The sequence below is a fragment of the Poecilia reticulata genome, chromosome 2, assembly GCF_904066995.2.
Source record: "Poecilia reticulata chromosome 2, P_reticulata-male-v2, whole genome shotgun sequence".
In the NCBI taxonomy this organism is placed as follows: Eukaryota; Metazoa; Chordata; class Actinopteri; order Cyprinodontiformes; family Poeciliidae; genus Poecilia; species Poecilia reticulata.
This window is the reverse complement of record NC_088831.1, coordinates 31,709,308-31,734,311: the sequence shown is the minus strand read 5'-3', so window position 1 is coordinate 31,734,311 and position 25,004 is coordinate 31,709,308. Positions and strand designations below refer to the sequence as shown.

The 25,004-nt window shown below is 38.6% G+C and overlaps 2 protein-coding genes across 4 annotated transcripts in view; one reads left to right on the top strand and one right to left on the bottom strand.

The window, feature by feature from the left end:
• Positions 1-16,042, top strand: part of b3galt1b (UDP-Gal:betaGlcNAc beta 1,3-galactosyltransferase, polypeptide 1b) — a 46,004-nt gene extending 29,962 nt beyond the window's left edge. Inside the window, exons 2-3 of one of the 2 annotated variants that reach the window (XM_017308206.2) lie at positions 10,689-10,805; positions 13,548-16,042. In XM_017308206.2, the coding sequence (XP_017163695.1) occupies positions 13,782-14,771 (990 nt within the window). In that variant the 5' untranslated portion in view covers positions 10,689-10,805; positions 13,548-13,781 and the 3' untranslated portion in view covers positions 14,772-16,042. The remainder of the gene's footprint in view (positions 1-10,688; positions 10,806-13,547) is intronic. The other variant, XM_008404047.3, reaches the window with a different exon arrangement.
• A 2,371-nt stretch (positions 16,043-18,413) lies between these two features.
• The window catches only part of stk39 (serine threonine kinase 39), a 29,401-nt gene continuing 22,810 nt past the window's right edge, over positions 18,414-25,004 (bottom strand). For both annotated transcript variants that reach the window (XM_008404049.3, XM_008404050.3), the window contains exons 17-18: positions 24,613-24,677; positions 18,414-19,876 (exon numbers count right to left, since the gene is read on the bottom strand). In XM_008404049.3, the coding sequence (XP_008402271.1) occupies positions 19,802-19,876; positions 24,613-24,677 (140 nt within the window). In that variant the 3' untranslated portion in view covers positions 18,414-19,801. The remainder of the gene's footprint in view (positions 19,877-24,612; positions 24,678-25,004) is intronic.

Sequence of the window (25,004 nt, the reverse complement as noted above, 5' to 3'; positions counted from 1 at the left end):
CAGCCATAGCACCATCTGTCCCTCTAATGACTACCTAGGTGCTCTGTGATGTGGCACGGTTGGCTGGAGAGGTTCCATTGCAAACATTCGCTCATTAAATGTCTACATTCTGCCCAGCTCTGTGCTGTTGATGACACCTCATGATGCTTTTTCTCTTTTTAAAATAGCCAAAATGCAGCCGTGGCTCTTTCACATGTCTTGTTCCTTCATCGGAGAGTGATAAATATATATATATATATATATATATATATATATATATATATATATATATATATATATATATATATATATATATATATTCGAGGCCAGGCTGGGGGCTGGGGCAAAGAGTTACAACGGTGACATTGAGCTGTCAGTGTGGGTCCTTAGGCAAGACCCTTGGAGCTATATAGCCTACCTCATACCATGAGAGACACAAATAAGCACGACATGCCGGCTCAGACGTCGCCCGGTCAAACAAGGTCTGCGTCAGGTGCTGGGGAACCAGAGCACCCTGATGAAAAGTGGGCTACTGGAACAAGACGGAAATGGGCGAGAGGTGAAAACATGGATCTGTTGGAATGCTACTACTCAAGTAATCCTAGTCAGAGGGGCTACATGCAAAGACTGTGGGAGGAATGGTTAGCTCGACATCCCCAGTCAACACTAACTGCCAAACAACTAGTAGCTCAGTGTTCCAACATCCGCAAACGGCAACTGCTGTCACAACTTGAGATTGACGAGGTACGACACAAGTGCTACGGGAAGGAGCCAGGATGCCAGGTCAGAAGGGAGTCAACTACAATTCCCCACCCAGAGACTGGGTATGTAGCCCCAGTAATGAATGAACCATCTGAGCTGAACGAGGCAGCAACTGACCTGAGAGAGAGAATCATGGCCCGAATGAACACCAGACGACCCCGATGCCAATTACAACGGCTCAGTGAAGTACCATCAGAAAGTCTCATTGAAGATGTGAATGCAGCATTGAGAACGATCCCTACCAACACCATAACAGAAACCAATGAGCTGATATACAACTCAGCATCAGTGATCCTTGAGATGCTTGGTTATAAGAGCAACCATGAGACCCAATACCCACCATGGAAAAGACGGTTAGAGGCTAAGATCAAGATCACAAGGAGGGAAGTGAGTCAACTGTCAGAGCTCCAAAGGGGTGCAATGAAAAGATCAGTACCCAAGAAGTACAGCCAGATGCCCATACCTGAAGCACTCGAAACTGCCAAACAAAGGCTCCAAGCCTTGGCCAGCCGCCTAAAGAGATACACGAGAGAGAATGAAGCCAGGAGGATTAACCGGCTCTTCGCCACCCAACCAGCTAAAGTGTACTCTCAATGGCAGGGTAATAACAACAGAGCAGACCCACCCAGGCTGGAGACTGAACAATACTGGAAAGGCATATGGGAAAGGGAGGCATCCCACAACAGCAATGCACAGTGGCTAACCTCTCTACGAGAGGACCACAGCAACCTCCCGGAACAAGCCCCGGTAACCATCACTGGGGCAGATGTCCAAGACAGAGTCTCGGGTATGAAAAACTGGACAGCACCAGGACCTGACATGATCCATGCCTACTGGCTTAAGAAACTCACTGCCCTCCATGAGCGACTGGCAGCTCAACTGAACCAGCTGCTACAAAATGGGACTCACCCTGAATGGTTAACTGAAGGGCGCACAATCCTGATACAGAAGGATCCCTCGAAGGGTTCAGTCCCATCCAACTATCGGCCAATAACCTGTCTCTCTACAACATGGAAGCTCATGTCAGGCATCATAGCGGCTAAGATAAGCGGGCACATGGATAAATACATGAGCAAGGCACAGAAGGGCATAGGCATAAATAGCAGAGGAGCCAAACACCAACTCCTTGTAGACCACACAGTCGCCCGAGACTGCAAAACCCGACATACCAACCTGTGTACCGCTTGGATTGATTACAAGAAAGCTTATGACTCAATGCCACACACTTGGATCATTGAATGCTTAGAGATGTACAACATCAATAGGACTCTAAGAGCCTTCATTGCAAACTCGATGGGGCTGTGGAAAACCACCCTTGAAGCCAACTGCAAACCACTTGCACAAGTGTCCATCAAATGTGGCATATACCAAGGAGATGCTCTGTCCCCACTGCTGTTCTGCATAGGCCTGAACCCTCTCAGCCAAATCATCAACAAGACTGGCTACGGATACCGACTCAAGAATGGGGCCACGATCAGTCACCTCCTCTACATGGATGACATCAAGCTGTACGCCAAGAGCGAGCGAGACATCGACTCACTGATCCACACCACCAGGATCTACAGCACTGACATTGGGATGTCATTCGGACTAGAGAAGTGTGGTCGGATGGTTACAAAGAGAGGGAAGGTCGCCCACACAGAAGGGGTCTCACTCCCAGAAGGAACAATAGCAGACATAGAGCACAGCTACAAGTACCTGGGAATACCACAAGCAAATGGCAACCTCAATGAGGTCACAAGGAAAGGAGCCACAGCCAAATACCTCCAACGAATAAGGCAAGTCCTGAGAAGCCAGCTCAATGGCAAGAACAAGATCCGTGCAATAAACAGCTATGCCTTACCAGTAATCAGATACCCTGCCGGAATAATTAGCTGGCCAATGGAAGAGATGAAGGCCACGGATGTTAAGACTAGGAAGCTACTAACCATGCATGGAGGATTCCACCCCAAATCCAGCACCCTGAGACTGTACACGAGCCGTAAGGAAGGAGGCAGAGGACTAGTGAGTGTGAGAGCCACTGTCCAGGATGAAACATCCAAGATCCATAAATACATCAAGGACAAAGCCTCAACGGACGATGTGCTCAGCGAATGTCTCAGGCAATGGGGAACAGAAGACAAGGTGCTGGAAGTACCATCATGGGAGGACAAGCCCCTACATGGGATGTACCACCGACAAATAACTGAAGTGGCTGATGTCAGGAAAACCTACCAATGGCTGGAGAAAGCTGGACTCAAGGACAGCACAGAGGCTCTCATCCTGGCCGCCCAGGAACAGGCCCTAAACACCAGAGCAATAGAGGCTCAGATCTACCACACCAGAGAAGACCCAAGGTGTAGGTTGTGCAAGGAGGCCCCTGAGACAGTCCAGCACATAATAGCAGGGTGCAAGATGCTGGCAGGGAAATCGTACATGGAACGACATAACCAAGTGGCAGGCATAGTGTACAGGAACATCTGTGCAGAATATGGACTGGAAGCCCCGAGATCAAAGTGGGGAACACCCCCAAAAGTGGTGGAGAATGACCGAGCTAAGATCCTGTGGGACTTCCAGATCCAGACAGACAAGATGGTAATGGCGAACCAACCGGACATTGTGGTGGTGGATAAAGAACAGAGGAAAGCCGTTGTGGTGGATGTAGCAATACCAAGTGATTACAACATCAGGAAAAAGGAGCATGAGAAATTGGAGAAGTACCAGGGCCTCAGGGAGGAACTGGAAAAGACCTGGAAGGTGAAGACCACAGTGGTGCCTGTGGTAATCGGGGCCCTCGGGGCAGTCACCCCCAAACTGGAGCAGTGGCTACAACAGATCCCAGGAACAACATCAGACATCTCAGTCCAGAAATGTGCAGTTCTAGGCACAGCCAAGATACTGCGCAGAACCCTCAAGCTCCCAGGCCTCTGGTAGAGGACCCGAGCTCAGAGGATGAAACAGACCACCCGAGGAGGGTGAGAAGGGAATTTTTTTTTTTTATATATATATATATATATATCAGAGTGAAAAAGGATTTGAGTTATTTTGGTTGTTGTTCTGTGAAATACTGAAAAGGCAGCTGACTGAAAAATATTGACTGTAAATATTTTCATTGATTCACTCTAACACAGTATTAAATATCAGTTCTGTGGCTGAGTGATTTATTTATTTATTTGTTTTTTGTTAAACTCAGTCAAAAAAGACGCTGGATAATCTTTACATTCTAAGGCCTTTTCAAACATTTCTGCTTTTCAAAGATTTTGTCAAAAGCTGAAGAAGTGTGAGTTGTTAAGCTTATTGCACAGCAAAGACGTGAAATAGGCTACTGCAAGGGGATTTTTGTGAAGTGGATATACAGAAACCTGCATTTTCATTACGCCTCCTTTACTTTTAAGATTTTTAGATTTTACAAGCACAAAGACCATGAATACTGCATAAAACAACCTAAAAATACATTCAGGTTTGTTGGTGTAATGGGTAATGGTAAATAATATCATGCTAAGCTGCTTTTCCATTCAGACTGAAGCTGAAGCTTCTAAATACATTTGCATTGGAATAGCATGAAAACTAAAGACGGTTAATTTTTGTGTAATGGGTAACTATAAAACATGCCACGTTTCATTATTGAATCAAATTAACCTGGTGCTTTTTTTTTCATAGGTGGGATGTATTGAACTTATTGTCATCTTATTTTCTGCTTTTGCTTGTTTGAAATGTTGAGTTCCTCCTGGAATATTGAATGTTTATTTTATGCAATGATGTTCTTCTCCTGGCTTATTTATGTTCATATGTTATGTTATTATTTATCACATAAATTTTCTCTTGCGTAGCACTTTGAAGATTGTTATATCTCGAGAATGAGACATTTTTCACCCTGAAGTAACACTCAATGCTTGTGAATTCCTTTTCAAACAGAATTGGGTGTGCAGGATCAGATGTCTGGGAAAGAAGGAGAGAACAAACTGCATTTGAGCAAATAAGAAAAGAGCACGACACATCCCAGGAGCAATCTTCCCCCTGAGACAAACAAAGACCTTAACTTTTGATAACAGAGTATTTTAAAGTTTATCTTCTTGGAAAACACAGATGAGGATTTTAGTGATGGTCTAGTGTAGTCTGTATTTTAATATATTTAGAAACACTCTTCTATAGTATTTGAACAAATAACTTGTAATTTCTCTTTTACTCACTTCTATATTACAACAGAATAGAGTATTGTAAATATTTTAAGACTTAGTTTTTATTCTATCTGCCTCAATAAAAAGAACAGGGATAGATTGTTTGTGAAATTAAATGAGAAGTTTACAGTTACCCCAGGGTTGCAGCAGCCTCTGCAGCGCCAAGTGTGCTGACAGCAGGCAGGTGGACTTGTAGTGACTGCTGAAGCAGGGAAATATCACACGTATAACAGATTGCTTTAACGACTACCATATGAATATGGCTGTGCTTCCACAGAAGAGAGAAAAATGAGTGAAATGTTTTGGTGCCGATGAGGATACGTCAGGTTTAATCTGGGCCTGATGATGTGTGGGAGCCTGTGTGCCAGAGCCAATGCCTGGACAGCCCTGGCCCAATTTATTCTGTGTACGGATGCCAACATTTAAGGGAAATCTCTGCAACACTTAACACACTACCCAGAGCTGTGTTTGCTTGGCATAGCAGGACTGCTTCTTGTACAGCTGGCATTTTGTCCAGTTAATCTCCTGCATATTAACATCTGAACACCCTCACTTCAGTTATTATTTTAAACTCAGAGCATCAATTTGTTTTTCTCCAACTTTTAAAATGAAGTACACGGCTTCTTCTGCTTAGCATCGCTATAATAGTTTTAGATGCTGTTACTACTTATAGGAAAACTCTGCAGAGGTAGATTACCTTTTGTGTTTTATCCAAATCAAAATAATTTAAATACAATTTATGCATATTTTAAGAAATAGTGAGTGCATACATATTGTATGTAGTCACACATATATTGTTACATTAAGCAAATGTATCCATAAATTACAACTAATTAAGGTTAATCAGTGTTAGCAAAAATATACTTACTTTCTTTTTCTTTTTATCTGTGACGCATTTATTAAAAACACCACCAAATGATAACTTGATCTGGAATAAAAAAAGCGCATTTGTTTGTTCCGCTGCTTGCCCTGCTATTTTACAGGATATGTGTAGAAAAACAAATAGAACCTTACATTCCTGCAATCTCTCTTTTTTTCTTTTAAAAACAAATTTTAGAGAATTTTCCAAATGTAGATTAGCAAAGCACCGCATGCTCTTAGACTCACAAAATTAAAATGTGAACAACACTTAACCTGCACCGATGTTGAGTCTTTCCCAGAAACTAAATGTGCTTTAACAAACATTTCATCCTTATGCTGTACTTCAAACAGTGATGCTTTCTGTTTTACTGCTTCTGAGGTGCATTGCAAAACAAATGCTCTAACCTCAAATATTGTACATGCTTTTTTTCAATCCCCATGAGTTTAACACAGTGTGTGGGAGGTAACAACACAGTTGTGAGTTTGTGAATCTCACAAAACACATTCTGCTTTTTACTCTGCTGGCTCATGACGTTGCCATATTCTTATGAAGGTTTTCTTATAAGACATCACGAAATAACCATCTTGTCTCAGAGTAAAACTGTTTTACATGCACTTGCAATGGCAGCTGAGCAAATGTAGTGGTAAAATAAACCCAGCCCTGGTTTATTTTTTTACACAGTATTTGTGTCATAAAAACAAATTTTTATGTGCCTAAATAGATTTATCTACAGATTTGGTTTGCTGTGGCAGCACAATATCCTGTAATAGAAATTTCACATATGACATCTTTCTAAAATGATATGCCAAAGATTGATAAAAACAGGTGTGTCTAAATCTGGTGTAGCTCATACATCCTATATTTATCTGTTAGATTAATGCTGTAATGGCCAAAAAAAAACAGCTGATACTCAGTGAAGGTGAGAGTCTTCTGGGAATTGAGGGTTTAACAGATGCAGCCAAGCAACTTTGTCTCAGTGACTGTTGTGCTGATGGTGCTGTTATATATTTACCTTGTTACCCCGATGACATTTTTACATTGCTATTTTGTGGAACACGGTCAACGCATGTGGCACAGAATAAAACTTGGAGACTAAACTATTATTAGAGTGAGATTCTGACTTCATATTGCCCATTTGAGGGTATCCAGTCTTTTAAGGAGCTCTGTTCACTGTTCCTTTCTCAGATTACAGGAGTTATATTCATTTCCACATCTGGAGTCACAAAATATGTAAAACAAAAAAAAAAAAAAAAAAAACTTTGAAAAGCAGTGATCACAACCCAGCACAGAACGCAGCTAATAACAATGAGAGTAATGAGGCTGAAATGCATTCAGTTGGATACTATAGATTTTTTACCAGTTCTGACCAGTAACTGTTACTCTGAAGCGCATGAGCATCTGTTACCTTTTATGTAAAAACCTTCTCAGTGAATGGAAGCAGCTGAAAATCTCACTTTCCTACACACAGTCAATCATTGTTTAACATGATTGTTAAACTGCACTAAAGTAATGTTAGTGCTAAAATGTTATTCGGAGGAGAAAGCATATCTATGATTTTGCTAAGTAAAGAGAACCTTTTATTGCGTAGATGTTTGAGAAAAGTAAAGTGCTTCAGCATACAATTATTCCTGTAAGAAATGTCCTTTCTTTTGTCACAAAATTATAACAATTTCAGCTTTAAATTACAGTCAATTACACTCGCTCTTCCAGTTTAGTATTGAAAAGTTTTGATGTTTTTTTGGGAGGGTTTGTTAAAATGTGATTAAATATTCTCAACATAGCAAACCTGTATTTTCTATGTATGATGATTGGTGGAGGTAGGATTATACATACTTTACTTTAATTTTTTTTTAAAAACTTTCCTTTCAGTTTTGCTCTAGTTTGATCTATGTTGTATAACAAAATACTGGAGGGAAAAAAATCATTTAACATTCCAGCAATAAGTGCTGGTTCACTCATTTTTCATCCTCAAGGTTGGTGCAGTGTTGTGAAATTGCAGAAATATGGCTTCCAGCAACTCTGTGCTGATTAAGGAGATTTGTCAATGTCACTGTCAATTTCACTCGTAAAGCAGTTCACAAACAGACACAAGTTACCCCAAAGTGAAGTTCAGCAATGAAACAATATATTAAGGAGACAGCAGTAGCAAAAAAAAAAAAAAAAAAAGGATGAAATCAGAAAGATACAGCAAGTCAAGACAGGTTTATTTGTAGGGCCACAAAGGTTCATCCAGTTGTTGTACAGATGCAAAGAAAAATCAAATGTATACATTACATACGAAAAGACCAACAAAGAGTGAGAAAGCTCTTGTGTCATACAGGTTCACCTGTGTGCTGCACATAATTACCAAAATAGAAATTCCTATTAATGCACTAAATCCTTAAATTGTACATTACACACTGTAATCAGTTTTCAGCATTCCACGTTCCCAAGACAGTAATTATGAAATGTCACTGTGACTCTGGCAAATGTCGGGTCCTGATTATCAGAATCCTGATCTGAAAGGTTTTCTCTCAATTCTGGAGCTGGAGCTGTCGGTTCAGATTCATGCTGGCATAGTTGCAGATCATTCACTCCCATAAAGTCTTCAGGCATTTCTTCATAAACCAAAAAAAACCCAAAAGGCTTCGTCTTGCATAACCACTAATAAACAACCGGACAGTAGAGTCGGTTTTGGTTTTTCAGCAATATTTTAGTGGCTGGTGAAGGCAGTCACTTTGGCATTGTTGAGAAAAACACTGAAAACAAGTAATTTAAGTTTTAGAACTGGAATGTTTTTGACAAATTGTTCACCGTATCAATAATTATATATCAAATTTTAGTCCTCCTTACATAAGTTTTCCAAACTTCGAGCAACTATTTGGTTAATTCTTCAACAATTTAGTAGTAGTAGTTATTTCTAATTTACGATTAGACGTACTGTAAAGATAATTAACAACATCCCGTAAAATAGCCTGGGGTTTCAGATGAAGCATGGAGTAAAAGAGACTGACTTTAAAAACAAGCAACACCAACACTTAAATCAATCCTACAACAAAGCCAACAAAGTGACACAAGCATTGTTTTGTTTTTGCTCCAAGTAATTGAGAAGTGACTTGTTTATGTCCTTTACCAAGAATTGAAAATGATTTATCCGTGTAGAAAAAATGTTTTAGGTAATTTTGCCACTGTTGACAAAAGTAAATCTTATCAATGTTACCTCATCAGTGAGGTTTTACAATATTAATTTTAAAATGTATAATCTTTGTGAAGGCAATTATTATTCAAATCTGTATTATAGCAAATCTGTATTATAAGCTTTGCCACCGTAGTGAGTCATCATTAAAAGTGTAGTCAGCAATATTCAGAAGAGGTTGTGTGAAATAAAAGCAAGGTAATCAATTTAGATGTTTTTGGCACAAGTCCTACCTAAAACCCAGGCTCTCTATAATTCAGGCAGGCAATCTATTAGCTCTGGTGCAATGTTATTGGAAAAACAATTTAGAAACCTGTCTGCATACAGACGTGGAGCCATGAATCACAACATTTTTGTTTGTGTATAGAGGAGTACATAATAGCCCTTTTCTTAAAAAAAAAAAAAGTCCACCAAACATTCAACGCAGGAAGCGCGGAGAAAGAAACGTCAAGTGCTGATGAATGGCTGTCTTTGTGCCCTACTCCCAACACAAGTTTACCTCTTGCCATATAATAAATCATGATAAATTAGGTCTCTGTTGGTAGTATAGGCTAATTATTCCACCCTTTCATTCGCCTCTCTGACTCGGTTTTCTATTGACTTTCATGTCCTGCGGGTTTAGTTGCAAAGTGTAGCATGTGCACCTGTCCCACCCTTTACAGGCTGTTTAATAGCGTAACATTTTTCCTGACAATTTCTATGCCGCTATTCTTACACGGAGTGGGAGATTTTATGTCTGTCGATAAATGTGAGATCTTATAATATGCAAAACTGATTGGGTTAGATGTGTTGCGAAGGTGACTGCAAGGCTTCAAAATTGTAATACTTACGAAGAATTATAGCCTAAATCTTCAGTGTTCCTGAATGTGCTTCACCTTAAAGTCTCTTTGTCCAGTATCCAATAGATACAGTGAATTATTGAGACAGTGAGGAAGAAGAGGAAGAAGAAGGGAGTCCAACTTAATCATAATTCATAATGGTGATGACTAGACTCAGCTACTGTTCTGTGAAAAAAATATATTTCAGGTCTTACGGATTTCATCAGTTTTATTTTTTTGTTTTGTTTTGTTTCTTCCTTTTTGGTCTTGGCAGCAACAGATAACTGGCAATCTTTTTTTTTCCATCTCTGTGGAAGAATTTTGGACCCTTCATAGAATTGTGTTAATTCGGTCATTGTGGAAGGTCTTTAAGCATGAGGTCATGCCACAGCATCTTATTCTGATTTATGTATGGGCTTTGACTAGACTACCACACATTTCATTTAAATCTTTTGCTTATGGCTAATTTAATGCTGTGTGCTCGAGCTCAAAGTCACAAACTGATAATCTGACGTTTTCCTTGAAAACCTTTTGGCAAAAAGCAGAATTTATGGTTACATCCAAGCAGCTCCAGACCATCACACTACCACCACCATGTATGATTATCAGCCTGATGTTCTTTTTTTGAAATTCTGTATTAATTTAACACAGAATATAACGGAGCATGTGGCATCAAAAATGTTCACCTTTGTGCGTCTAATCCACAGAATACTTTCCTTAGTCTTTGGGATCATAAGTATGTTATCGGGCAAATGGTTTGTGCCTTCAAACTCTCCACTGAATGTATTCCCAGTCTCTTTTTTATTGTTGAATCATAAAAATGTAACGTATTTTAGACAAGTGAAGCCTCCAGTGCTTTAGGATGTAGTTCAATAAATGAGGAACCACTTTTTTCCCCCTGAACTTTCATTTATCTTTGTATCTTTTTTTGTAAGTGTTTCCACTCTGGGGTCCAGAGGGCTGAATGGGTCACTCCTCCCACTGTAGCAGTGTTGGCCAGCATATCGCTCAGCAAATGAGTGTGGCAGTGGGACTGGTCTCCAAAATAAAAGGTGTGATTTACAACAATGGAACTATAAAAAGGATGATTTAATCACAGTGACTATATTTTATACCTTTTACATATCCACTACAGATTTTATGGCAAGGTGTGACTCTGGCAAAGTGTTACAGCATTTTACCGATGCAGATTTACATTTTCTCTTGCCTTAAGTAAGAGGACGAGAGGGAAGACGAGATAAAGGTGCAGTCGGGATGGAAACCCAGTGTTCTTGTCTTTACTTTGACATCATCACCTGAAATGAAATATGAGATCTGGATGAGTTTGACTGGAGATGTTTATGTTTTAACCTCTCGGGGGAGCCGTCAATGTACTTTTAGAGTAATTGTGGTTGGTCGGACATTCCTAAGAAGGTTCAGCACTTTACTATAGTTTACTAATTTGTGGATTACTGTGGCTCACCGAAGCACAAAAAACATATAAATTACTTTGTAAACATTTCCAGACTCACAAATGTCAACGTTTCACATCTCAGATCATGGAAACACAAGATGCTTTTTGTTTAGGTTACTTCATGTTTTGAGTGGTCGCATTTAAGGGATGACGTGATTCTACAAGTCTGGCATTCACCAGGACTTAGTACAGCAGGTGAAATTAAACTGAGCTTTCCGCAATGTCGTAGTTAATTAGTTAATTACTAATTTAACCAAAGGAATGATTACTTCAGATTAGGCCATATTGGTCTGGATTGATTTACTCTTAATAATTAAAAGTATTTTTAACTGCCTTTTTGTGTTTACTCTTATGTTTGTCTGATTTTAAGATGTCTTGACAAAAATCTAGATGCATGACTGACAGTTTAATTGAAGTGATTTTCTTAATTCCTTCACAACATATTTTTCTGTTTTCTGTGCATCTCAAGCGTATTTCACCTATTAGTGACATATTTATTTATTAAGTCCACAGTTACAGTGAATGGCAGCTTTTGTGTTGATCCTAATTACCACCTTTCATTCCCAAAGTCAAATACTGATTTAGAAAGCATTTTTCAGTGGAGGTGCAGCAGAGCAGAAAGCATGTAATTATTCTTAGCTTTGTTGAATTTAAGGTTAGACTCTTTTCAGCTGGAGCATCTCTTAGCAGAATCCACTTTAGGCTTTTTCTACATCCAACCAAGCTTTAAAAGTGAAACACTTTACCTCTTGACATGGCAAAGAGGCCTATTCTTCTATTTTTATACTATATGTCTTTTTGCAAGGGCTATTCTTTCATTTGAACCACTAATGTCCAAACTTAAAATCACCAAAAATGGCAGTATACCTTTATTTACTTTCTCACCCATTGACGGGTTATTGAACAGTAGCTACAGAACCAGCAAGAATTCCTGCCAAGCCAAACTTAATTGACTGTGTACTAAAGACCCACTTGACAAAATATGTTTTCATATTATTTCTATTTAATACGTTTTCAGAGAGGAAGCATTGCATATTTGGATATAGGGCAAACACAAGAGCAAACTTTCCACCATTTGCATTAATATTCTATTAATTTATTATCTTCACAAGGCAATCTGCTTATCTAGTTCTCTCATTCTGACTCTTACAAGTTGAATGAAATTGTAAAAAATGTTATAAATTTTTTGGATCTATAGTTTTGGTATCTGAAAGTGCTGTATTGTATAAACCTACTATCGCTTTCTGAAAACCAAATCTGACTGCCTTAAATCTCATTTGAACTATGGAATGAATGAAACAAGCATTGAGTTTCCAAGTAATCATTTTAAACAAGCTTCAAAAAACAAGAAGAAAAGATTAAACAAGACCAGTATAAAAGATTACAAAAGCCCGTCTTCTCGACAGCCGAGTATAAATAAATACAAGACAACTAAAACCTTTTTGACACTGCAGTAAAAGAAAACTCTGCTGTGTTTGCATTTCTTGTTTTTGAGTAAACAGTTATGAGTTGGAAGCAGTTGTGTGCTCCTTTCAATCTTGTGAGATCTCACAGAAGCTGATATTATGAGAGAACTAATACCAACTACAGTGTTTGCTGAAACAGTCATAAGAAAAAGTAAGAAGGAACGAGACCTACCCTTCAACAGCAGCGCTTTAAAATGTTAGGGCTGCTGTTGATTTTCACATGAGACCTGGACAGACCCTTTATTCTGCCACCCCCAACCAATCACAGTGCTGGAATTCATTTCATATTCTGGGGTGGAATTAAATGTAACGTCTGGTCAGATTGGCCTCTGTTGTTCCTCCAGCCTCTGATGATAAATGCATTCAAATTTATAACTACTCCCTTGAGAAGTGCATGTAATCTCTAGGTAAAAGACCAAAAAAAATCCACAGAAAACATCAAAGCCTGAGGATATGAACTACATGTTTATATACCCTTTAGATTTTCAACATGAATCCCGCCATATGTACATGTCAGTATGTGATGCGTAGTTTTACCCAAAAATTTGATCTACTGTGCTTATACATTGATTTCCTTTGAAAACTTTTCTTTCATCCCCTGGCAAAATTTATTCCAAAGATTAAAAAAATGATCATTTTAAACATGATTTATGTAGATCATTTTGACTACTTGGGCTAATTTATTGGGATTTTTTTATGTAGCACTCAGTGATTGCTTCCCTACATTGTTTAGGTCATTTATTTTGAGTACATAAACATCCTCTACAAAGATTAATGCATTTAAAATAAAAGCTTATGAATAATTAATGTATATGTACATTTTTAAAACCGCACATATATATTTTATACTGATGTTTCTGTCTCTTCTTTTTCAGATGTAAAGGGAGATGCCATGCTTTTCGCCAAGAATCTGGACATTCATTCGCTTTTAAAGTGCTTCACATTGAATTGCAAAAAGCATCTCTTCTCTGTAAAGCAATCCATTATTGACAATTAATGTCAAAACACATGCTTGAGCAGCTTAATGCTGCCTCACTGGGTGAAAGCTCACTAATGGAAGGAAAACCTTATAAGAGCCAGCTCATCAAAATACACCTAAGAGCAGCATAATGCCTTCGAAAGTATCATGTTTATACATCCTGACAGTGGTTTGCTGGGCGAGCGCATTGTGGTACTTGAGCATTTCGCGGCCGACGTCCACGTATGTCGGCCACATGGCTATGCCTAAACGAAGGATTGTGAAACCTCCTCCCAAAAACATCACATTCACCAACATCCGCACGCGCCCCCTCAACCCACATGCCTTCGAATTTGTAATAAATGAGCCGAAGAAGTGTGAAAGCATCACGCCCTTCCTGGTCATCCTCATCAGCACCACACACAAGGAGTTTGACGCGCGGCAGGCCATCCGAGAGACCTGGGGCGATGAGGGCACTTACAGCGACATCCACATTCTCACCGTCTTTCTTCTGGGGAGGAATACAGACGATGTGCTCAACCAGATGGTGGAGCAGGAGAGTCAGATCTTCCATGATATTGTAGTGGAGAACTTTATTGATTCGTACCACAATCTCACCCTCAAGACTCTAATGGGCATGCGCTGGGTAGCGACATTCTGTCCAAAGGCTCAATATGTCATGAAGACAGACAGCGACATCTTCGTCAACATGGACAATCTTATTTACAAGCTTCTAAAGCCCAGCACCAAGCCCAGAAGGAGATACTTCACGGGCTATGTGATAAACGGTGGTCCTATCAGAGATATGCGCAGCAAGTGGTACATGCCCAGAGACCTATACCCTGAAAACAAATACCCACCGTTTTGCTCAGGCACCGGCTACGTGTTCTCCGCAGATGTAGCCGAGCTAATCTACAAGACTTCGTTGCACACAAGACTGCTGCACCTGGAGGACGTGTATGTGGGGATGTGTTTGCGTAAACTAGGCATCCACCCTTATCAGAACAGTGGGTTCAACCACTGGAAAATGGCCTACAGTCTTTGCAGGTACCGGCGCGTCATCACAGTCCATCAGATCCCCCCGGAGGAGATGCACCGCATCTGGAATGACATGTCCAGCAAGAAGCACCTCAGATGTTAGGAGAAATGAGGATCAACAAAGAACAACTTCAATTTATCCAGCTGACCCCCTACCCAACCTCATTTACTTTGGCCTTAGTATCTTATTACAAAATGTCACATTTAATCATGTAAGAACCTGCAGTTGCTTCTGCAAGTCCATGTTTTATGACACATGGATTAATTAGCATTAGCAGTGTGTACAGTCACTCACTCTTAAAGCAGTTGTTTAGGAGTTTTAAAGTTGGGTTCTGTTAAAGCGTTTAGTATCCTCCCTGGAGAATACAACTCTTAAGCGTGTTCAGTAAGTATAAATGTAGTTTGGTTTCTTCCAGAGGCTAAAACCGAGTCTAAAGTAGGATAAAAGCAGAAAGTCTTATGCCACTCCAGTGAAAACAACATCACAATGTTCCAACACACCTGAAACTGCTGACTTACCTCCACAGTATGCAGTCAAGTTCTCCAGAGCCTTGCTAATGACCTCATTATTTAACTCAGGTGTGTTGAAGCAGAGACACATCTAAAAATGGTCCCTCGAGGACTAGAGTTGAAGACCCCTCCTCTAGAGAGACCTAAAGATTTTTGAACATGGTGCCATTTTTGAACAATTGCACAATTTTGGAGGATTTCCAGACTAGCTTTAGGCATCTAAATAGCACTGTTAACTGTTTATAAATATATAATTCTAGCAGATGATGGAAGCTTTGTAATCTTTGTACTATAAAGTTTAACTGGAGCATTTGATACTGTTGATTCCACAGTTTGTATCTGGTATCTGGAACATTGAGTTACAGCATAGGACTGGCATAATAAAAGAAAGCGCTGCTCTTAATATCAACAAGTTTTTGTCTACTCCAGCACCTCTTTCATGTGGAGTTCCTTGGATTCTGTCTTTTCCTTTTTTCTTTTCTTTTTTTATCTGTACTTATTCCGTCATTCTAAGCTCGGAATTTTCCAACGTACAATGAAAGTAAAACAAAGGTTGTTTTATTTTGCCGTATCAGTATTTATGAGCAAATTGGTAATAAATTGGGCATAATTATGGTTTTGGAAAATTAATAAACAGATAAGCCCCACTTTGCAGAAAATACTTTTATAAATAGGTAAGACAGCAAAAGCTCTGAAGACAACAACTAGAGAGAATAATACACGCATTACAACTCATCTTGGCTACTGCAGTGCACTTTAAGTTGAGGTCAATCACAGCCTCTTTTCACACCACCAGCTTCCTCAAAGTGTTGTTTTACCGTATCCTACGGAAATATGGGTTTGTAAAGTTCTTACATATACTTACATATATATATATATATATATATATATATATATATATATATATATATATATATATATATATATATATATATATATATATATATATATATATATATATATGTGTGTGTGTGTGTGTGTGTGTGTGTGTGTGAACAGCAATTGTTAAGTATATGTAAGAAAAGATTAAAAGAAAAATGAAAAAGTAAAAGAAAAGAAAAATTGCCACTTACACTATGCCAAAAGGCACTAGATATGTTTTTAAAAAAAAACTCAATATAACAAAAAAGACCCCTATCTAATTTTAAAGGCAACTTGTTACAAAGTTTGGGAGCTACCACTTTACAAACCCAGATTCTCTCTAGTTGTTGTCTTCAGAGCTTTTGCTGTCTTACCTATTTATAAAAGTCTTTTCTGCAAAGTGGGGCTTATCTGTTTATTAACAGATATATATAAAATTTCATAAAAGAAAGTTTGCATAAGCAGCAGTGACTTATATATCTCGCCTGATGTTTTTGTTTACATACAATCATCATCACATTGCCTTTTTTTTTTCTTCCAAAATAAGCAGTGTGTAGGTTTTGGATATTAGACACATTTTATGTTTACTAACAGATATATATAAAATTTCATAAAAGAAAGTTTGCATAAGCAGCAGTGACTTATATAGCTGAGTTTTTTTTAAATGTTCCCACATTAACTGGGTGTAATGTTTTGACAGAGCCCCACTTCAGAAGTCCTAAAGTAGCTCTTTAAATGCTGGGTTGTTACTAGTAGGTTTTTGCTACTTTCTAAGAAATATGCCAATCAGAAGAAAGCACTAACTGTCACGACCTGCCCTGTAGAGACAGAGCAGACATTCAGACATTTCCCATGCATTTTAAAGCTGTTCTCCCCTTTACTGCAAGTGTCCTTGAGCAAGAATCTCTCCTGGCTCCCCAGCTGCTGACCCTCCTGGAGTGCAATCCAAAAGAATGTGAAGAAATCAAATATATATTGCATTACTTGTATATTAGAGCTCTAAATAATGATCTCTAAAAGTGTAGTTTTCTGAGACCTTCGGAAGCAAGAGATTGCAAGTGCAACCTTGATGACCATGCTTCTGGCATGTGATCCTCATGCTCTTTACTCCCTTTCTCCGTCTTTTTAATGAGGCTAAATATAAAAAATACAGTCAACTATAAGTGTCAAAATCCAAGTAGGGTGAAATGATAGTCTAACACAATAGAGTTTATATTAAGAGTGTGGAAAAGTTGCAACTTTTTCATAATGAATTCGCCTGATGTTTTTGTTTACATACAATCATCATCACATTGCCTTTTTTTTTTCTTCCAAAATAAGCAGTGTGTAGGTTTTGGATATTAGACACATTTTCTTGTTTTCCTACTTTGGCGTTTCCATGCCAGAGGTAATTATGTGTCTCGGCTACCAGCCTCTCATTACTGTAGCTGCTGCTCTTGGTTATGTGTGTTGTATATCAGCAGCTGTTTCAGCTCATCAGCTGCTACGCGCACCAGGAAAAGCATTGCATCGTGCCGTGCAAGACTCTTGTTATGTCGAGCCGGGATCATTACGGACTGGATGTATTGTAATATGTATCTGGCATATCAGTGGCTGTGCAGAATCACTGTCACTGTATAAACAACATGGGAAAGTCTAGCTCTCTCAGAGAAAATGTGGCTCCGGTGGCCAATTATTCTTTTTCCTTTTTATTTTCACTGAGGTTTTGTAGTCTTATAAGCTAATGTGACATTTACTGTGAAAGCTTTTATCCCATAAGGGGATTGTTGTTATATATTGTATGTTTTTATACAAAAAAAAGAAATACTTGAATAATTACAATTAAATCAGTACTTTCACTTGCTTGTCTTCTTCCAGTTTCTCTGCTACACAGATATAAGGATTGTGGTTTGTGTTTCATTCTTAAGTTGTTGCCAAACATAATTTACAATATTTTGCATATTTAATACAGACTCTGTTACTGCTTTGTATTGCCTATTTTCACTGTGATAGGCTTTAATTTGGTCTCTATCTTCCATATTTATTTCACTTCTTTCTTCAGCCTCTGTAGCAATGCTCCTCAACTGCTTAAGCAAGAGTTTAATTGTGTAATGATGGATTTTATACACTTTAAACTAGAAGCTCAGTGTCTAATAATCCCTACTTTTATAGTGCCCTCTATATTTATTGGCAATGCAAGATGTTTAAATAGCGTCAAAATTACCCATATTCTTCCATATATGAATATCTCACTAAAACGTCTGCATCATTTCTCTATCAGTGAGTTTTTGAGATTTTTTTGTCAAAAAGAAAATAGTCTCTGTATCCTGTTATATTTGTACCCCAGTAAAACGGGAAGTCATAGCCTGTAGTTAAATTTGTAAGAAATCACACATTTCTTAAATATTCTTTATTTGTTGCTTCTCATCAGAAATTTGACATTAGCTGATTACAGAGAAGGGAAATGGATAATATGTTGAAATGATGCACAGTGTTCATAAAAAAACAAACAAACAATAATTTACTTCAGAAAATAAAAGCTTTTAGGAGAGTTTTATTTAACACTTTTATACCTAGTATGATTTAGTGCTACTGGACTTGTTTGGACAAACAAACGGCTTTTCACACTCAGCAGACGCCGTTTGGTTCCATTTTTTCAATGTCATACAGTACAATTAGGTAGCTACTTCACTTATTCAAACAAAACAAAACAAACAAAAAAATCCCAGTTTTGGATTGTGGCATCGGATAGACACCGATTAGAGCAAGAGTACACAACTGCAGGTTCCACCGGGTTTTACTTGTCTGAAAGCAGGTAAATTAAGAGTCAGTTCGTTGGCTGCGCATCTCAACACAAAAGTGCATTTCATCTTCCCTCTTCGGGCTAAGACTGCACACGTGAACTGATTCATTGCAGGGAATTTATTGATGAAGTGACAATCAGCAAGTTCTGCTCTCAGTGTCGTCTCACTCACTGACAACTTTCTTAGGCACGGAAAAATGAACAAGGCACCTCAAGCATTTTCTGAAGCGTTAACACTGTTGAGAGCAGCAAAGTAAACACAGTAACATCCAGGTCTCATTTATTTCGGCGCACTCAACCAAACGCTTCCATTTTTAGTTAAGCAGGTCTGAACACAAAACAATTCGTTCTGGGCGTTTTATTTTGAAACATTCATCGTGTTGTTATAAAAAAAAAAATGTGCTTATATCTACATGTTTACCGATTCTTACATTCTGACACAAACCCCGAAGAGTTTTCATAAATCATTAAGTGTGGGAGAAAATTTATTTTCACAGTGGGAACAAAAACAATGTGACAGAAAAATAAAATTGAAAATATCTTCTTATTTCAATAAATAATTTTTTGATTTTTGCTGTAGGGAACAGTAATGCAGTGTAAATTAAAGAAAGGAGGTGAGAAAATAAATAAAACATTCAAAGCTACATATTTATCATCTTCTTTCACCACCTGAGTACATCTTTTGGTTCCTGGGCTGTATCCTGGTTACTGTTCTGTGCGCTGGGTGCTGGAATGTTAAGGTTAGAGGTCGACGGACAGCGAGCAGGGAAGTCGATGCTACAGAGGTGGTGGTAAAGCGACGGCAGAGCTTTGCGGAAGTCAGAAAGAGTGAAGGACGGAAGACGAAGAAGGGCTTTTCTGGGAGGGAGTTGAGAAAGATATGGCAAGAAGTGGTGGTGGTGGTGGTCGGGGTGTGTTCCTCAGTCTGTCTGCCCTGAACTGTCTTCCCTGCCTCATCTGCTTCAAAGATGAAGGGAACATCAGCTAACACTTAACTGCGCAAAGCCGATCAACTTCACCTCATCTGGGATCTCTGTATCATCACATCCTGAAGCCTGGAAAGAGGACAAAAAAATATGTAAAGCATCAACAAGCAAACAATACACGTTAAAATCATTTAAAAAATTAGGCCAATTGCTTGTATAAATATATATTACCGTAAACAGCTACAGTAAATGTGAACACTAAGAGGCATGTGAGCATTTTCGAGAGTCACTGTAGTAGCAGAATTTTTGCTTGAAACCATCTGGTCCTCAAGCTTTTTGTGGGAATTTGGAGTGTCAGTGGGATTTCAAGGCGTAGTCGTAGAGAGAAGGGTGTCTGGTTTGGACACCTAGAGGTCTGGTGCTGTGTGCATCTTCAAGCAATGGCCTTCAGCATGCCCTAAGGCTGTTCCAAGCCTTGTGTGAAGTGCCAGGAATGAAAGCCTTTTCCTTTCAAGTCCTAGGACAATAAAAAGGAGGACTGCTCCCTACAATTTTTTATATTTCTCTTGGAAACAACTGGTTATCTGGAGAAGACTTATATGGCCGTGTCTCTTGACGGACTTTGTGATAAGTGTCGTCAGGGCTTAGAGCCAGAGTTGCTATTAAAGTTAATTTGGTCTTTGCATGACCAAAGCAAGAGCTGCAATCGCAGATTGGATTCTGTCCCTTTTCACAATCCTATTGTTGGTGTTTCTGGATGGAATCTGAAAGCTTGGTCATGAAGACGGGGATGTCCTGTTTGGAAGCCTCAGGGACCCTTCATTGTGCAATTGATGTGGTTCTACAGGCATCTTTAAGCCTTGACCTTTAGCTTCTTTAGGTCTCAGGGCATTCATCTCAACTAGTAAAGGCTGGGCTTCTTCCTCGAGGTCATGGGTCAGTCTTTGCCGTGAGTGATTGTTGGACAGATGAATAGACGCGTACACACACTAGGATCTTGTCCACAGGAATACATGAAGAAAAAGCTGGGCTAAAATATGAAGTTCTCAATTTACCGGTCTACTACAAGAACAAGATCCTGGCTAGAAGCAGATGAAATGAGCTTCCACCTTTGGAAGGCTGGGCTAATCCTCAGAAATTGAGTGCAGGAGCTCCCATCATTCAGGAATAGTAGCTTCTTTCTCTGCTTTATTAAAAAATCAAGTGAGGTGTTTGGGACTCTGGTCTGCCTCTTGGGTGCCTCCTCTTGGAGCTTTTCTAAGCATGTCCATCTAAAAGAAGACCAAGGAAAAGATCCACAAATAGCCAAGCTGACTCTACAGCTATTGTGTCCTAGGAATTCCTTGGGATCAATCAGAATAATATTGCAGATGCTGGGAAGAAAGATGTGTGGATTTCCCTCGTGTACCGAGAACCCCTGCAACCCGAAAACAATAGATGTATGATGAATGTGTACAAGTGGTGAAACTGTTTTATATTGAAACTCTTTTCAATATGTTTATTATTAGTTTTAATTAGCAGTGGATTCGTCTCAATATAGTGCAATCACCTGGTCTAATGATGAGGTTTTTTTTTTCCTTCGCTTACTCGCTGATGAACGAGAACAGCCGGCCACTACATCGAAACCATTGTTTAGTTTCAAAAATAATGACGTCCGGTACCGCTTCGATGGCGCCCTCAGTGTAATGCGAACACAACAGGGCTGGAACCGTTCCGTTCCGTACCGTTCCGTGCAGTGCGAAAGAGGCTCAAGACAAGAGTTGCATACTATCCATACTAAACCCAGACATTAGACACACCAATGTTGGTTCCCAGTGGAAGTATTTTGTTTGGAAACCTTGACAACTTTCAGGCGCTAAGCAACTAATCATTTTTGCACTGCTCACTTTTAGTGATAAAGTTTTCTTGAGTATCTGTGTGTGTTTTTTTTTAACTAGAGACAAACTGTGAAGATGTTAAACAGAGCTGTAAGTAAAGGTCAATCCTCTACAACCTCAGTGTAGTTGTAAAGAGAACCAGAAACGTCAAACATGCTGCAAGACAACAAAGCTCTTGTCATTACTCTGACTCTGCACTACTAACAAGTTATTTAAGTACATATCAAAGTCAACATGACCCATTAAAGGCATGTAACTGCATAATAATAAAAGAGCGTTCCTTATGGTGGTATAAAACAATTAATATGAAATTGTTTGAAATTATGTGTTTATCATTTGAAGCAGGGAAGTACAGGGTGTAAAATTTGCCTATTAATTTGTTTTCCCTTGAGAGTGCCCTCCTCACAAAAATTACAAGCTGACATAATTAATTTTGAAAAGCAATTAACTATCTGCCAGACAGAATATCTTCTGGAGTCCAAGAAGCTTTCCAACTAGAAAAGAAAACTATAATTTGTCCATGCTCAAACTGGACTATTTCCTCATCAGTTAGCTCATGTGACAACAAGAGATCCAATGACTAGAGCCCAGTAAATTTCATGTTCACTAGGCCCCAAGATTTTCAACATTCAACTTTTGTGGTTCTTTACTGAGACTTTGTAGTCCATTATAAAAATGGTAAAATATGCCAATCGGTATATAGTAGAATTTATGTGGGACATCTCTAAGAGTATAAAAAAATGGTAAAATGAAGAACTTAACTTTTTTGGTTCAGCTTGTTATTCACCCCAACAAGATTACAAGATCGCCTTTATTACTGCAGATATTGGCCCATGTGTCCAAGTCCCCATTTCCCAGCCCATCTTACCATCACTGAAGAACAAGACACTTTAGCTCGAACCCCTTAAGGCTGGTGAAGGTTATGGAGGTGAATGTTACGCCATAACCTTCTCCGTTAGTCATGGCATATGGATCATGACCAAAAAAAGCTAAACTCCAGATTGAAGCTGCTAAAATGAGCTTCCTCCTTAAACTACAGCTCATTCCAAGTAGATACTAACTTTGTTTTTTTCATTAGCCATTTGCATTGGTGTCATTACCATTTATATGCATCTACTTCCAATAGCCCATTAAATCCTCATTTTGATTTCTCTGTAAATCAAAATTAAAATTTGGTTTTCATTTAGGTTCCCTAAAGAAAAGTTGAGACTATATATAATTGTTTCAACCAGTCACATTTCAGAGAGACTCATCTGACCACCGTAGGGGTCTGAGACCTCTGATTGTCTGGGCAACATTGAGGCAGTGATGTCAGAAGAGGTCGGCTTTGAGCTCAGAGACCACTGGATCTCTTGGTCACTTCAACGATAAAGCTGTCACAGAGACACCCACTCTATAAATTATGTACATAAAGTGTTATGAGCTGTTTTCCTTGTGAGGGTAATTATTGTCACTCCCTGGCTTTTATGGTATTGCCCTCGTAACTCTTTGCTTACAATAGAAGAGTTGAGCAGGGATTTATCAGTGTCCTCGATGATGCAGCCTTAGCAAATAAAATATGCTCTGGAAAATTTAACAGGGAAAACTGGGAAAACATGGCTGAAATAAAATATAATTGGTATTCCCTGGATCTTGCGTTTCTCCTGCAGTAAATAGAACATCTTGGATATCTTTTTCGAGGAAAGCAAACAACTTCATTCAACAGCATACAATATTATGTTTTGGGTTGTTCAAAATGCAACAAAGAACATGTTTATTCTCATTGTGCGGAGAAGTGTAGATAATGTTGTTTACTGTGAGAGATTTATGAGTCAAGTAACTACACTGTATCAGAAAAAAAAAATCAATATTAAATTGGATTATGTGACTTGAGCTGGTTCAGCACTGTGTTTGTTGACAAAACAAAAGGTAGTAATTTATGCTAAGGTCTTTACCACAACACAGAGACAGGTTTATGAATGCAGACATAGTAAACAAAGTTACTGCTAATTATGAATCTATCTACACATTAGTTCACACATTTGAGAGCATGATGTTCCAATAAATGCTACAATCTTGGTTTCACTGGTTAATAAACAGGTTTAAATAGCTGCAAAAGATAAAGTTTTTTAAAATTTTCTCATCTTACAATCACAAACTTCAATTATTAGATTTTATGTGACAGAGCAACATAAAGTAGTGCGTATAGGTGAAGTAAAATATTTTTTGGTCAAATAAAAACCTGAAAAGTGGGATCTTACTTTTGGATTCATGAGCTCTAAATCAATACGTAATAAAAAACCACCTCTCACTGCAACTGCAAGTCTTTTGGGATAGATTGTGAATTTTGAAATGTTAGTGACTTAAAACAGCATAGTAAACACAGCAATTATGGCAGAGGGGAACGACTATTACAAGTTCACAAGTTCAGTGGAGAAGGAAATAATGACTAATGAGCTGCAACATTTCATTTTATTTTCCATCTTATCTGGAAAAATAAGAACAGAAGGCGTCGGGGGGACATTTGCAGTAGTGAGAATATGTCTGAAGTCCCTTGTCATTTCTTTTTCTAATATAACCAAATAAAAAGTATGTTATTAAACCTCAGGAACTTTGAAAGTGTCATTCTAAATAATGCATAAAAATGGGATGAAACCTTTAAATTATAATTCCCTTTGATTTTCAAAACAACAGCTAGTCATGGTGTTCTTTATAACTTAGACCAAAAAAATAAATAAAAATTACTTCATATCTGCTGAAGATAGTTGTCTCCAGTGTCAGCTCTGATCTAATTCTGCATAAAATGTTTTCCTCCGAGTCGTGAACAGAAAAACCCAAGCAACAGATGCCGGTTCACCCTGAAGTCATTTGTTTTGCTAGACAGCAGTAACTCCAGCAATTGAATCCTTCATCACACCATGCATCAACAGGCTGTTAACAGGAGGAACCTGTCAGGCATGACAAAACCCACTAAGGCTGTCATCAGCCATCAGTCATCTGGAAACTCACCAGCTTAAAGGTCAACACTTTATAGGTAATTGGGTCATCTACAATCTTTTGAAGGTTAGCAGCAACTGTAACAGGGAAAGAGAGAATATCACTGTCCAAATGAAAACACATGGAGAGTCAAATGTTAATATAATCGCCAATCCTTTCTGATTCTGTGAAGTTTAAAGGGCAAATATCACATTTTGAAACAGAAGACCTAAAAACTTTTAAAGCATGAAGGATAAATAAAGCATAATCTGCCATTTTATGCACTTTTAAGAAGTAAATGGAGCCATTTGAGTCGTCCCCTCTACAACAGAAAGACACAATATGTCCATAATGTATCCAAAAGTATCCATATTAGATTATTTTAATATACATGAATAAAAAAAGACATTTTAACTGAAATATGT